This window comes from Thermobia domestica, chromosome 10 (assembly GCF_964235325.1).
Source record: "Thermobia domestica chromosome 10, izTheDome1.hap1.1, whole genome shotgun sequence".
NCBI classification, from domain to species: domain Eukaryota; kingdom Metazoa; phylum Arthropoda; class Insecta; order Zygentoma; family Lepismatidae; genus Thermobia; species Thermobia domestica.
Window position 1 is genome coordinate 174,894,629 of NC_137463.1, and position 16,362 is coordinate 174,910,990.

Consider the following 16,362-nt stretch of genomic DNA (forward strand, 5'->3'; position numbering starts at 1 on the left):
TTATCCTTCTTTACTCAAGTTAGAAATACTGTAACACACACACAGAACTAAATATTGCGGTCTCAGTTCGTTTATAATTACTTCAGTATCCATCAAAACTTACCACGATAATTATTTCAATAAATTAAACTATTTTTATTTCTTTTAAACTCTGTATTTCCTTAATACTTATCATTCATTTCAGAGAAATTAATCAGAGTTTTAGGAATGATCCAGAAATGGATCAAAGGATTGCGATCTTGGCCAATAATTAATTTTCGGATCAGAAGCAACAAAATTTTTCAACGGCCCCTAAATTGAGTTTGGCTACAGTATATGTAGTTCTCTAGATATGGGTCGTACAAGAAAATGTTTGATTGAATGAAATATAATGGATTTTTTGGATCAGAGGCCACAAAATTTTTGAACGGCCCTAAATCGAGTTTTCTTTTTCTTTTTTTTTTTTTTTAATATACGGAAGAAGAACATCATACTGAGTTAAGTGATAGTTTTGGTTTGGCTACAGTATATGTAGTTCTCTAGATGTGGGGCGTACAAGAAAATTTTTGATTGAATGAAATATATTGCATTTTTTAGATCAGGATAACAAAATTTTGAATGGCCCCTAAATCGAGTTTTCGTATTTTTTACGGCATAAGCACATCATACTGAGTTAAGTGATAGTTCGAGTTTGGCTACACTGTATGTAGTTCTCCATATATGGGGCATACAAGAAAATGTTTGATTGAATGAAATATATTGGATTTTTTGGATAAGGGCCACAAAAATTTTGAACGGACCCTAATCGAGTTTTTATACTTTTTTTACGGCATAAGTACATCATACTGAGTTAAGTGATAGTTTGGGTTTGGCTACACTATATGTAATTCTCGATATATAAGACCTACAAAAATTTTTTTTGTCTGAAAAATATTGGATCTTTTGATCCAAAAGCACACTTCAATCTATTATGGCTTCCTCACTTATTATATCTTTAACAGCATAAATAAAACAAGCTTAAACAAGTCTGGCCACAAGCTCTGTTATCATAAGGTACCGGACTGTTGTTCTTGTTGCCCATTACATAAACGTTATCGTTCCAATACGTACATTCATTTTATCGGTTTAAAATTATATTCATGTCTTGTAGAAACGTAGACCTACTTTAATAATCATCAGAAAGTATATTCAGCTTATCGAAATATCAAGTTATAAAGAAAACTACCATCAGAACTAAATATCTTTTTGTTATCACAAGTAGACCTCGCCATTTCACCAGTGCGTTAGCAAAATGAAACAACTACTGACATATAGTAGGGACAAGTATAATATAGTGACGCAAATTTTAGCTGCTAATGAGCACTAGAAGTATGGAAAACGCAAATGGAATCGTGAATGTGAGAAAGTGATGTACAGTGTGATGCAATTATTCCAAGACCCATTTTCTCCAAAACAGATGCAGGTACAATAGTTCTGACGTTAACATTGTAAATCGGGCTAGGAGGCCTACGTTTTATGGCTCTTCCGGATAATGTCCACCATCTTGATGTTTCATATAATATGGTTCTGGATACTTTATAGGTTGAATGGAAATATATTACACTCTTGCAGAGTAATTTCAAATTTGTTGAGCAAGAAATTTTACATATGGAAATGTGAGATTTTGTTATAAAGATAATTAAGATTTTGTGAATAAAATGAAAGCATAAAGAATAAGAGTTTGCTTAAAAATTATAGTAGTTACAGTCGGATATCGTGGATAGGTAATCAACTGTCAGTAGCTATATATAAAGGATATATATATATATATACTTATAGGAATCAAATGGAAGCATCCAGTATATTAATTGATGGTAAGTCTGTCCTAATTACCAAATACAGTAGAACAAATGTGGACCACAAGAAAAAAAAAAGAACACTAAAAACGTACATTAATTTCGTCCTTAAGCGATTGAAGTCGAAGATAAAAATAATTCAGACTAATATTATAATTTCCTCAGGATATGCTTACGTTAAAAATAATAATAAAAGTGCTCGCTTGTAAAAATTAATAATATTTATTCTCAAAAATCCCTCAAAACTGCCAGGCATTTTTTTTTAAGATCAGCTTGAATAAGATGTTACAAATATATGCGATCGAAAATAATTTAAATTTATCCAGAAAAAATGCGAAGCACTTAATGTTTTCATACATTCATTTTTTAATTATGATGCTATTTTCTGAAGTGGTGTTATTAGCAGGCTTGTAATTAATCCTTTCAAAAATGATTAAATTAATCGTTAATATTTTTTGTTTATTTTTAATTTAGTCAATTAAAGTTTGCAGAAGTTGCTTATTTGATCGTTATCTTTTTCTCGAAAAACACGTTAAATGGATACTCTGTAAATTAGTATTACTCTGGCTTATTTCATAGACTTCGTAGGCGGTAACACTACATAATTAGATTAATGCAGGACTCTTTTCCCAAAGTGGTCCCAACTTGCTTTAAGGTATGGATAATGGTAAAATCAGGTGGACATTGTAACGATGAAATCACCGTTATTGAAGTTATATACGTATATGTCGGGTGTTCTAAAAATAGCGCCTACAAACAACAGAGCGCTATTCTTCAGGTCAAAATAAACCGAAAATGCTATACGTATAATGGTATACCCTCCGAAGCTTCCTTCTGCCCGCCATGTGGCATCAAAATTTCACTATGTGGCAACGTGCAGATTAACTCGGAACCATTAGTGTTGCTCTACGAATCCATCAAGCAGTTATGTCGATTATTATGCTAAAAAGTGGTGTTAGTGTCAATCTATCGACTTTAACAGCAATCTGGAAAGAATCGATGTAACTATTTGATGGATTGGTGTATCTTCTCTTTGGTTCTTTATCTGCGACGTTGTCATATAGTGCAATTCGCACCTCTCGACGAGGACCCGAAAGGTGTATATATATATATATATATATATATATATATATATATATATATATATATATATATATATATATATACTTTTCGCTTTATTTTGACTTGTATAATTTTCGTTGATTTTTTTCTCAAATTTATGATACAGTGAAACCTCTCTAAAGCGGACAGCCATGGGGAATCAAAAATTGTCCGCTATAGAGAGGTGTTCGCCTTAAAGAGGTTTCAATATTTTCTTACGTAAATCAGTAAATAAGGTAATATGAAATTAGAAAGAAATATGTTTGCACGAATCATGTATTTACGAATATTATCGAAATGTTGCTGTACCTGCATTATCCTCCGCTATCCAATACTCTATGTTCGAGGCACAACATGGAAATAAGATGTCATAGTTCTCTGCACTTTACACTTATCAATGGGTACTACGTTTTCAGTATGTTGCTTAATTTGCGGATTAATTGCAGTCCAGTAGTGTCTTTTTCGAGACAATATGCGTACTCGCAGGCAAGAAATATCAAACTTGTCTTCTGTTTGGTTAGAGATTCCAGCGGGACAGTAGAATGACATGTCATCCCAAACGGCGGGCAATTCTCAATCACTTTTGGGTCTAAAAGAGGTTGGGTGGGAGTCGAATGCAGGCAAAGGATATGAGAGTATTATTAAACAGAGACTCTTCGTCTGAGTTGCTCAGCAGACAGTTAATGAGGCAAAATGTCACAGTGCTTTCTTGGTGACACGTGTATGAATTACTAAAACCGTACTTTTACTGTAATTTTCAACTTATTTCTTGAGAAAGTGTCCGTAATACGAAGGTAAATAATACCTATACAAGACAGAAAAGACTGTCCGTGTTCGTACTAGAGAGTGTCCGCTTTAGAGAGGTTTGCCAATATGTTTTATTCCTATTACAGTGTTTGGGGACTACAAAATATGTCCGTTACGGGAGGTGTCCGCTTTAAAGAGGTGTCCGTTAGTAGAGGTTTCACTCTATTTTATTTTGTTTTACTAATTATAAGTTTTGTTTGGAAACAGTACTTTTTTTTTTATAATAATCGACTAATTTTCCTATGCCCCTGGTTATTTTACCCATTGTATTTTACATTAACTTCCGAAAGTCAAGTCAATTCTGGTTTCGTAAAAATCAAAATTGCAATTTTGAATTCCAATTTAATTCTGAAGTTAATTTTACTTTTATCTGTTAGTTTAATTTAATTATTTTTATTTACCTTAATTTTTAATCTTAATCTGCTAACTTTTTCATTAATGTTTTCAACAATGGTTATGAGACTATGTAAAAATAAATGAATAAGTTAAAAGAATAAAAATAATGTCATCAAGGTCATTTCAAGCATCTTAATCATCACGATGTATTAAATATTTTACCTTATACATTTGTTTCAGAAATGACAACATTCATTCATTACAAACAATATAAGAGTAGGCAAATTTACATTTCCACACTTTTACTTAATAACGAGACAAAATTCCACTGAACAGATTTGACTGAAGAAATCTTCAAATACTAGGCAATGCTGCACTTCTGTCTGTCTTAAATGACTAAATTTCAAATTTGCAAGTGTTCGTGTTTTATGAAACCAAAATAAATAAGTCAACAAAACATTTTGACTATCTACATTTCTAAAAATATGTAATAAAGTACTATTTCATGTAATAAACTAGCATATTTACCCAAGAAGAGGGATACTTTTTTCCAGAAGTTTGCTAAGAGTTAGATTCGATTAGCGTTTTAGTTCGGCAACTTAAAGAAATCTATTTAAAGAGCCACATTGTTTCTGAAAATTTATAAATTCTATGACATACAAGAGTATCACAGGAAGCACAATGTAACAGGGAAAAACATCAACTGATATTTTCAGATGATCTATCAATTTTTGCCTTTGCATAATTAATGTTTACTTAATCTTAAAAAATGAAATTGAAAAACTGAATGAACTCTTCAAAACTGTAAATTTATGTTAGGGTTTTGACTCTTCTTTTTTTAAAAAAAATGACGAAACCATTACTTCGGCAAGAAATAAATAAGTAAAAAGTGTAATGTAAATAACATTATACTGTATGTCCAGACAGAAAAATAATAATTTCATGTGTTATTCTTAAAATGTACATGTTACAAGCCATATTTGTTTTGGTATAAAAATTCGTTACGTCTCGTTCTTCGTTCTGGAAACACTTTATTGTGAGCTTCAGATATTCTATTAAAACTTCATATAAGTTCAGTTTACAGAATTAATGCCATAAACATCCATTTTAGATAAAATATTAGTTTAATGGTTCTAGAAGTTTATTATTTACAAAATTTATTCTTTCTTTCTAGTTATATCGTATCTACATGTTTGAAATACAAAACTTGAGCATAGCCTTTTCAACCTTCTCCAGTTCGAATTTTAACGGCTTTGATAAATAATAAGTATACAAATAGATATACTTGTTCCGCGTAACTTTCTACATAAAAGATGTCTTTAGCCCAATAAAGCTGAAGTTTGAGTTCATGCATAAATTCTAACTGATAATTTTGTTCCACTTAGGTCTAACTTTCAGAGCAGTTACTGCTAACACTATTAAATTTTCACTAAAACACTTTTTGTCGTAGAATATTACTCAAATAACTCCACAAACAATTTGTTTGAATTGGAAAACACATTGTGTTCATTAATATGTCTTTTTTCTTTTCTATCGAGTGATCGATTATCCTTGTTTATTGGACTTTTGATATTTATTTTTCTTTAAAATGCATAATTAAATACTTCTCCGTGTTACAATAATAAAGATGGAACGTACTATTATTTCTTCATTAAAGTTGAAATGTTCAAAAAACACTCCAACTTTTCCAGGCAAAAAACCTCAGGAGGAAAACTTTTTTTTTGAAAAAAAAAAAGGAAGTCTTCTTTTTTCGAGCCCTTGCATCTCTAATTTTTAACACGTAAACACAACATGAGGTAAGAAAACTAATTGTGGTAAAAGCAAAGTATATCTATTGTTCATTATCACCTTTCTATTACTTGAAGTCGATAACGAAGCGTACAATCCTGTAGTAATGAATAATAACAAAGGTGTTTAAAATCATATTTCACACTTCTAATTTATTTTTATTTCTACTCTTTAAAATTTTACCCGACTACCACTGGTCCATACACTTAAATCAAAGGCATAAGAGCTAAATACTACCGAATTGATTAAAAAGGAAAATACAAACACATGAATTACAAAAATGCATATCTAACGGAGGGGCAAAGTACGAAGAGGTCTGATAAGGGTGAGAGGAATATATATATATATATATATATATATATATATATATATATATATATATATATATATATATATATATATATGGACACAATATATATTATGACAAAATAAATTAGTAAGGACATTAAAACTACGAATTACTTCAATAAATTTAAGGAAGCAAAATATATTAAGCTTACCTGAAGATAAGATTTGGGTACAACAGCTCGAGGAACATCGTAATTCTCATACGGATCAACCGCTGCTTGTTGCTGCTGATGCTGCTGTGCGAACTGATGGCATAGACAATGGGGCACTGGGGGCATCATTTTCGGTATCTTCGGTGCTGCCTCATTTCCTTGGAAATTAGACTGATTCGACTTCTTTGGCGATACAGACGGCGATCGTGTCTGTGGTGGAGACATGGGTGAGGCCTTGGGAAGCCTTGGGGGAACAGGTACACATCTACATTTATGGGCATCTGGGAGCATCGTGGTTGATGCACCTCGCTGAAGTTCTGGTGGAGCAGGATTTCTTGTATGTAGTACGGAGTGGCTACAGGCTGAATGTAATGCAACAATATCCCTTTGGTGGCCAGTCTTTGCGTTTTTCGGAGAAACGATTGGCATATTTGGCATGCCCATGCCTCGAGGTTTGTCATACCACGCGTCACCATATGCTCTTGGTACACAATATTCTGAAGTGCTAGCACTGCTGCTACTACCCTGTGAAGATAGCGAGAGCCTATCACTACCAGTGCTCTGGCTATGGCAACTGTTTTGTGAATGTACACTTTGAGATAAATTAGCAACACTATCCATTGTCCATACAGGGCTAAAAAGTCCACCGTCCTGGGATTTCTGAGTTGTTCTTGGAGCACCAAGTTTGCTCATGCAACTGGCACATCTTTCTAAAATAGCTCTTTTGTTCTCTGGATGAGGTCCATCTGGAGTAGATGATCGACCCTCCAGATGAGGTGGGTACTCTGGTAGTTCACTCACAGTAACTGATAAGGTTTCACAACTTTCCAAGTCCATATTTCCAGATTCTGCAGATGACCAGAAAGGTGATTGTCCACAATGGCACAAATCTTCTGCACTCTGTAGATCTTGTCCGTGAGAACTTTCTGAACAAACCTCACACAAACTTCGGCTAAAGTCAGCTGCGAGAAGTGGATGGAAGGAATCTGCATAGCTAAGGTCTGAGGTTCTCGTCTCCGCACGTGAATGAAGATGCTTTCGAGGACTTTCCATTGCTACAAATAGAAAAAAAAAAAAAAAACAAGTGAAAGTTTGATTATTTATGAAGGTTCACTGTAAAATACATTAACATATTATACACATTAAACATACTATACTATAATAATATTATGCTTGATTCTTTAAGAAAACAACTACTGTGCATTAATGCTTCCATATACGAACTTTTCAAGCACATTTTACAAATTATCCATAATTCTTCTTATACACTACTGATTTCACCATTTTGTGCTTAGAAAATAAGTTTTAAAAAAAATATTTCAGTTTAACGGCCCACGATTATGCCCTTTGGGCTAAGGGAGACGGATGATTAAGGCAAGTAAATGAGGATGGAAGAATTGGTAGAATGAGGTTGTGAAAGGAAACAGGACTACCTACAGAAAGCCTACGAACACGTTGTTGTCCACCACAAACTTACTTGACCGGGGATCGAGCCAGGGACCCCATGCACCAGAGATAAGCGCTCTGCCACTGAGAAACTGTGCCCCACAGAAAGTAAGTAAAAAGATGAAACTTATTTGACCAATTACTTTTTTATTATTCCTACCAATATTTCGATTATATTTTAAACATATAAAGGATAAGAAGATTGTCGAATATAGGAAGCAATCGGATGAGGAAGGAAGATGGAAGATTTGATTATATATAGACATAATCTACGTTCAAGAAACTGACCAAGAGACTTACAAGGATGGATACATAACCTTTTCCACCGGAACAATGATATAATGAAAAATTGCAGTAGAAATTATATTATCCAGACTAGTATTCGAAGTGGAAAAAAAGCAGAGGCGGTATGTTTTATTACGATTTTGACTCGACATATTGCCTATCTAAATGTTGAAATACAGTGAGGTATGTTGCCTAAAAGATTGCATTTCTATTTACATAATGATTGAAAACCACTGGAGAGCTTATCTTACGAGGGGCTTTGGAGACTTTGATTCATCGCCAACAACTTTCTGAAAAAAAATAAATAAATAAATAAAATATCCCCTTACGTTGTATTATAGAGAATTATACACGAAAATATTTAAAAGCCGAGTTTTTATATTAACAATTTCCTGCAGAAAACTCCCGGATCTCCACACGAATGAAGGATATTTCAAACCCCCGTAAGATCCGCCCCCACAACAGACAACCCCTAAATCCGCCCATGCTCAAGACACGACATTTATATGAATTAAGACAAGAAGACACACATACATACCAAAGAAACAATTCAATATACGCAAGGCGCAATATTTCGAAATTAGACGCACTCGTCAATCCAAAAATGATGGTCGCCAGTATCCCTCACGTACAAATTATGAGAGATACCCCTCACGGGCTTTGGTTTGACAAAGAAAGAGATTACCTCAGGGCATAAAACTAGACGATTAGATTTAAGACAGGGGCGGATCCAGGGGGAAGATCGTCCCCCCAGAAGAGGGAACTTTCTTATTTTATATATAAATAAAACCTATCCCAAAGTTTGGAGCTCTTAAAAAAGCTCTGAGTAGCATTGTTACAGCCCACCCACCCTTTCCCACCCCGTCCGGTATCCACCCCTGATTTAGGATATAATCAATTTTGAATTGGACAATTCATAAACACGTTAAAATATATGTTATCTTAAGACTTCACGTTTGCGTAACGCCCTCTCTCTCTCTGCACTGAAGTATCAGTTGTCGACTGCAGCTTTCAGATCAAAGTCCTTAAGTGAAGCGCCATTGATGGAAACTTCACAAAATGTGACAAATGGAATCAAATTTGGGAATCTCGTAATGAAGTTTTCACTGTAAATCTTTTTCAGTGTCTGATTCAACATCAATGAGAGTGAGAAAAGAGGGGCGAATTACAACGTTGCGAAGACCACATTCCGTGTTTTCTCTCATTCAGTGACAACTATTTTCGTGTGCAACTGAAACTGTGTAGCCCCGTGAGTTTAGGCAGAAATAATTCCTACTGAACACTGGTCGCCAGCTCTAAATTTCTAGTCGCCAATGGCGATCTGCCGACCGGAAATTTTGCGCCTTGCAGTATGGCAAATCAAAATATAAACTAGATGAGCTTCTTTGAAGACACCTCATTTTAAAAATAAAAGGTAGAAAAGAAGATTAAAATATCGGTGTTGTCAACTTAGAAATTACTTCTATATAAGAAATAAAATCTTTTTACGTACAAAGCTATTCGTCAATTACTGTGTGTAAAAATGGATTTAGTAAGGTATTTAGCATCTACTTTTCCGTAACGGTATGTCTTGCTCACTGAAAAACCAGAGGCGGTATGGCATACCACTGCATACCGTGTCACTTCGATTACTAATTCAGACAAATTAAACCTAAAAATGTTAAATAACGTGATAGTGGATACAATACTTCGAACAAGAAGCACGGAGAAAGAAAGAAAAAAAAAAAACAGTAATTTTGTAACTTAATGTTTAAACAGGTGCAGATTACATAAGGAGGAACAGTAATAAAGGAGGAGACTTCTAAGCAAACATACCGAGAAAAAATTAAGAGGATTTGAATATGAAAGGATTGTAACGAAAAAGACAGATATATTTTCAAAGTGACGTTTTAGAAATGTTCCAAGGGGATAGGAAATTGTAACGAAAAAGATAAAAAAATATTAGAAAATCAAGTTAACAGACAAAAAAAAAAAAAAAAATACAATTATAGAAATATTCCTTATTTCATTGGACAGTATATACATGTAGAAGAAACATAGAACTGTAAGCTACTACAATTATGGTAAAACCAAATGACCACAAAGAAACAAGTAAATGGAATTAAATCTCCAGGTTTTGGGGACATCCTATTTCTTAATGCACAAACAAAATGTCGCAGGTAATATAAAAGTAGTGAGTGCAGATTGAAAGTTTAGGTTTGGCTTCCAGGGTTAGGCATTCAGTTTCAAAAAAGCCAAAGAATACTATTTGCAGAAAAACGAGGAGTTTCTTATGTTACTTTTATTAATAGTATTATATATTATTTATGTTAGCCATTAAACATGTCTGGCTATACTAAATAGCATATTTGATGACAATATTTGTATTTTCAATCATTATTGACTATGATTTCTCTATATATAAAACTGTAGTTTGGCTAGGTCTCAAATTCGTTAATTAATTATAATGAAATATAATGAAATTATAATCATAAAAATAATGTACATTTTTATAAATTAAAACTTTTACATCTTCCGATTATAAATATCTTGCTATATTACCCAGGTAAATTCCAATATACTACTACACCAATACCAATATACCAATATACTATTCGATTCATTCGTATCTCATATTTATCAATTTCCGTCACAGAATAAATCGAAAGACAGTCGGATCTCTTACTATATTGCTGAATCCCTTCTTTAATAAGAAAACAGATTATTTTATAATGTATAACAGAGATTACATATTATGTAGAAGAACATACCTTAAGGAGAAGGAGAATTTGAAGAGGACATGAAGCATCTATTATAATGAATGGACATACTAATTAAAGGCAGAAAGAACACAAAACCAAGAAAACAATGCTTAAAGAGAATTAAATAGTTTCAGCTGAAAGACGAAGAATCTAGAATTAAATTTGGGAAAATGAATTTGAAGAATATTTTTGCAGAAACAGAAAATGTATAGTCATAGACAAAAGAAAACAGTGAATTTGTGTTTAGATCGTATATTATTTACTTTTTTCAAAGACCGTACAAGATTGATGGTAGAAGATGGTATTAAATCCTTAGGCTCTAATAATGCAAAGGTTATTAAATCCTAAGGAAGTAATGAATAAGAGAGACTTCAGGGAAGATATGAAAAAGTAAGGAAAGCTGGTAATGTAGCCAGGAAGTCCAAGACACAATTCAAGTAAAGGAAGAGGCTCTGAAGAAATTAAGACAAAACACAGTATCATGAAAAGAAGAGCAGAAAAAATGATAATCCAAGAAAAGAAAAAAGCAAATATGAATCTGTACGAAGATTTGGCAATGAAGAAAGGAAATAAATCAACATTTTCAAAGACATCGAAACAAAAGACAAGAGTAACACAGATTCAAGGCTTTTATTATAATCTCCTTCATGGTAATGCCAACTATATGGTTGGTGGCTTCTGAAACTGAGGTGGAGAAACACCGTGAAAGACTGAATAAATACAAATTAAATGGAACAAATATTTCGAAGAACTACGAACATAGAAAATGATAGGAAATGTGGTGAAAATGAAAAGCCAAATGAAGAATGGAAACCGCTGGAGCAGATAGAATCCTAGTAAAAGACTGGAAGAAATAGTGTGGAATTTCATGACGAAAATACCTGTATATCGAAGGAGAAAACGTACATCTGTACCAATTTACAAAGGGAGAGGAGATACTAAGAATTACAAGGATTACAGAGTCGTAAAACAAATTTCTCATACTATGAACGTATTGGATGGGTGCTCAGAGATGTGGTCACATAGAATATCAACATATGCCAGATAAAACAACAGACTCTATCTTGAAATTGAAGCAAACAATGGATAGCTAAGTAAACAAAAAACAAGAAAGAAAAGAAAAAGACTTGAAAATAATCAGCTAAAAGCTGAATTTTTGCCAGTTATTAAAATCTACAGTAGTATTACAGATAATGTTACCTATACTTTTCTCTCCCCTCCCCCCCTCTTTGCTTTTCCCGTAAAACCCGTGAATATTTTGTGTCATATACGTTATAGTAATTATCTCCGTAATTATTTTTACTAGCCAGTAAAGATTTCAAGGGGTGGCTTGGGAGGAAAGCGAAGAAGCAAACTTTTGCCATATACCGTTCATCTTCAATGTTGGTTACCAGAATAATCAAAGAACTATTTTTTACCCCCTGTATATTGAAAGTCTTCTCCGGAGAACTGAAATCACCACTGATTCAAGCAATCTGATATTTCTTTTGTTTTAGATATGGAGCAGAAACTACAACAATGCTGTTAGTAAAATTTATGCTAATCATAACAGTTTAATCATAATTTTAATAAGAACGTCAAAATAATTATATTATTATATTGAAAAAACCACCATTCTTTAAAATGATAAACATATAAGTGACATCCATCTTCATTATTATCTTAAAGAACAAATGTAAAGTGTTAATAACTTTCACTTAGAAATTTAAGCTCATTGCATTCATTGCATTTTGGTCTTCTCCTGCGCCAGGTCGAAGCAGTATTAGGTTAATGACGTTTATAACAAGATGTGATGTTCGCGTTATGGCAGACAGAAATATTCCACGTAGTGAATTTTGTCTTATTTATTGTAAGAAGATAAATGGAAGAAAACAAGTTCATCAGGTATGAATGTTTTGAATAGTTCAATAACATTGTAGAACTTACAATAAAAAGAGATTACTCTATATCCCCTCCCCTGACACAAACACTTGTGAACAGATGTTCAATTGAATCATGTGCTTGAGTATCAGTCCATGTAAAAGTAAAACACATCTTGACTACTAGCTAGGATTTCGTCCGTAATCAATATTTGATAAAGTTTCACTCTGTAAGGATTCTAAGTATTCTCTTGCGTAAATATCTGAAGATGGTATTGTCATTTCAAAGAATTTGATATAGCGAAAACTTTCCCAAACGATGGCTCGTCACCATCTAAAAGTTATCACAACCCACTAAGTAATTCTTTTTCGTGATACTGCAGTTCACAAAAATAACTTTTCATTCTTATGCATAAATAGTAAGATTTTTCCTAATATAAACTTTGCATATCAGAGAGGTTTCATGAATTAAACATTGTGCTTTTATGTTTAGTAATTCAAAAAAAGAAACATGTGAATGAAGTGAGACCCTTCTCCTAGCCTTTGAACTTCTTAAAATTCAATATCGAACAGAATCCGAGTAATGATCTATCATTATGCAGTTTTCAAAATTTTACCTAAAAATTTTATTCTTATATTGTAGATTAATATATTATCTATTTATGAGTTATATTTAGTACAACTTATTGGATTATTTACTCTATTCTTTTAAAACGTTTCATTATACTAGACTGGTTAGGGACGGTAATATCGACTTGTCCATAACCAATTCTAAATTAATTTAATAAATTTTATTTTCAAATCTCTCATAGGAGCTACTCAGGAACATGAACATGTTTTAGACAAAGCAGGATTTCTTCCCCTTAATTTTAATTATTTTCTTTAGTTTTGACAATAATATTTTTTTTAATTAAGGATTTTATATAGAAAATATAGAAATAATAGGTGTAGCCACTCATATATCTAGTATTGTAGATACGTTAATCAATACAAATTACAGGTATTATAGTTGCATTAAATCAAATTTTTACATCCAAAGTAACGGATTAAATATACATGCTCTATTTGCTCTAAATTAACCAATTATAACTTAAAATGCTGCTTAATGTTTCCACAAAGAGAATATTTCAATAATGCTTTGATACCCTTTTATTTATGGAATATAATGTTGATTTTTCTTACAAATATTGTTTGCTGGCAACAGAACTGTCTGCTACTTCAAAACAATTAAGGTGAGAAATAACGAAAGAAGAAGAAATTATTTTCCGATGTAACGAGAAGAATAAAATAGCTTTTTATTCATCACAGTGAAAACTGCACAGTACATTTTGTAGCTACTTTGTTTCATATTCACTAATAAACTAAGATTGACTGTTAACCCCCTTCAGACCCATAAAAAATGTCAGGCAAGTAGAACATATTTTTTGAGTTATTTAGGCAAAGTTCGAACTGTAGATTCCAAAACTAGTCATTGGAGGTTTTGAAACCGTCAAACTAATCACTTCAATGGTTACCTACTTTTGGTCTGGGACATATATGTCCCTATGGGCAATAAATTATTTATTTTAAAACAAACAAGCATAAACAATTCTATCTATGATAAGTGATTTTTCATTTTTTTTATTTGGTCTAGGAATTAATTCGTGCGGTTGGTACGCACACATTGAAGCTGTAGTACAAACACAAAATACATAAATACCTTAAGAAAAATATTGTCCATCGCTAGCCACCACTTTCGCCCATCTGTCAGGCAATGTACGGATTCCGTGGCGAAAGAAGTCCTCATCCTTGGAAGCGATCCAGTCAGAGACCCATGTTTCGATATCTTCTGAAGAAGTAAACCGCTGTCCAATCAAATCGTTGTTCATGCAATCGAACAAGTAGTAGTCCGAAGGAGCAACGTCTGGTGAATACGGCGGGTGGGGTAAAACTTCCCATCCGACATTTTCTAAATAGGTTTTGACCGGTTTTGCGACATGTGGGCGAGCGTTATCATGTTGAACAATAAGTTTATTATGTCTGTTCTCCCATTCTGGTCGTGTTCTGGCCAGAGCTTGCTTCAAACGCATTAATTGTCGTCGATAACGTTCTCCATTCATAGTTTCACCCGGTTGCAGCAGCTCATAGTACACCACATCTTTCATATCCCACCATATGCACAGCATAACCTTTGCACAGTGAATATCTCGTTTTGGTTGTGATGGACCTGGTTCACCTGGTTTCACCCAGGCCTTTTTTCGTTTAGGGTTCTCGTAATGGATCCACTTCTCATCACCCGTAATAATTCGATGCAGAAACCCCTTTCTGCTCTGTCGTTGAAGCAGCAATTCGCAAATGGTTTTTCGTCTTTCAACGTCTCTGTCTTTCAATTCATGTGAAACCCAATGTGACATCTTTTGAATCATTCCCATGGCTTTCAAGCGTTTGGAGACTGTTGTTTGATCAACGCCTAATGCTGCTGCAAGTTGTTCCTGCGTTTGACACGAATCCTGCTCGAGCAATGCTGTCAATCCTTCGTCTTGAAATTTTTTTGGCTGTCCAGCTCGCTCTTGGTCTGCCAAGCCGAAATCACCACTTCTAAACCGTGCAAACCACTTCTGACACGTTCGCTCAGCTAGAGCATGGTCACCATACACTTCCACCAAAATACGATGACTTTCAGTCGCACTTTTCTGCATGTTAAAGTAATGCAGCAGGACACCCCGCAAAAACACTTTATCAGGCACAAATTGCGCCATGTTCACTTAACTACAAACTGGTGTTGTTGACGCTTTAATCCACTGCCCTATACTACGAACGATACGCGATGACAGGGGTTTGCAACACATGTGTGGATACACGGAACTGTGGGACGCTCCGTTCGTTGCGCCATCTCTTGTCCACCCGCACGAATTAATTCCTAGACCAAATATTTCTCTGAATAGTATTAGCAATTATAATGTTTGTGTGTGCTAATAGTAGTGTTTCCTACATATTTCATAAATCCATGAGTAAAAATTATATAAAAATTATAAAATTGGTAAAAATTATATAAAACCAGAGGCTAATTTTTAAACTACTATAGAGCAATTTGTATTTATATTCATGCATATTTAATCTCATTTAGGTAGTCTCTGAAGTGTTAACATCCAATACATGAAAATTGAAACATTTTAAATGATCCAATACAAATCTAGGACAGTTTAAAGAACTGGGACAAATATATCCCCTGGACTTGAAGCGCTTAAAATAACCCAATTTCAGACTTCATTGTAAATAATTCAAACACGATGGTTAATAAAGATGAAACGAAACTCACCTGACATTTTTCTAGCCACAGGTCGTCGTCTCGATGCGAGTTTTCCTTGGGACGCAAGCTGAATAGTTTGTGTGATTTCTTCCCCTTGGTCTGTGACAACAACATGCAGACCTTCTCCTTTGCCACACCGAGAGCCACCTTCGAAGCAGAAGCGACCGTCCACAACGCCATAACGCCTAAGAAGATAAGAATAATGATATAAACATTACATTTACATCAAAATTACATTAAAAATGCAAAAGCTGAAAATAAATTTTAAAAAAATATTATTCGATGTTATGCATATTTCGAACTTTTTATCCAGTAGGGAGGTGACCAGTACATATAATTTTGGACACCCCTTAGGAGATTCAATTACTTCAATTTAGGAGCACTCCCAATGAGATT

General features: G+C 33.6%; 1 protein-coding gene across 1 annotated transcript in view; it reads right to left on the reverse strand.

The window, feature by feature from the left end:
* LOC145661683 (uncharacterized) overlaps positions 1–16,362 on the reverse strand; it is a 125,984-nt gene that overhangs the window by 16,015 nt on the left and 93,607 nt on the right. Inside the window, exons 6-7 of the mRNA XM_081727011.1 lie at positions 15,976–16,151; positions 6,347–7,401 (exon numbers count right to left, since the gene is read on the reverse strand). Coding sequence (XP_081583137.1) covers positions 6,347–7,401; positions 15,976–16,151 — 1,231 coding nt within the window. The remainder of the gene's footprint in view (positions 1–6,346; positions 7,402–15,975; positions 16,152–16,362) is intronic.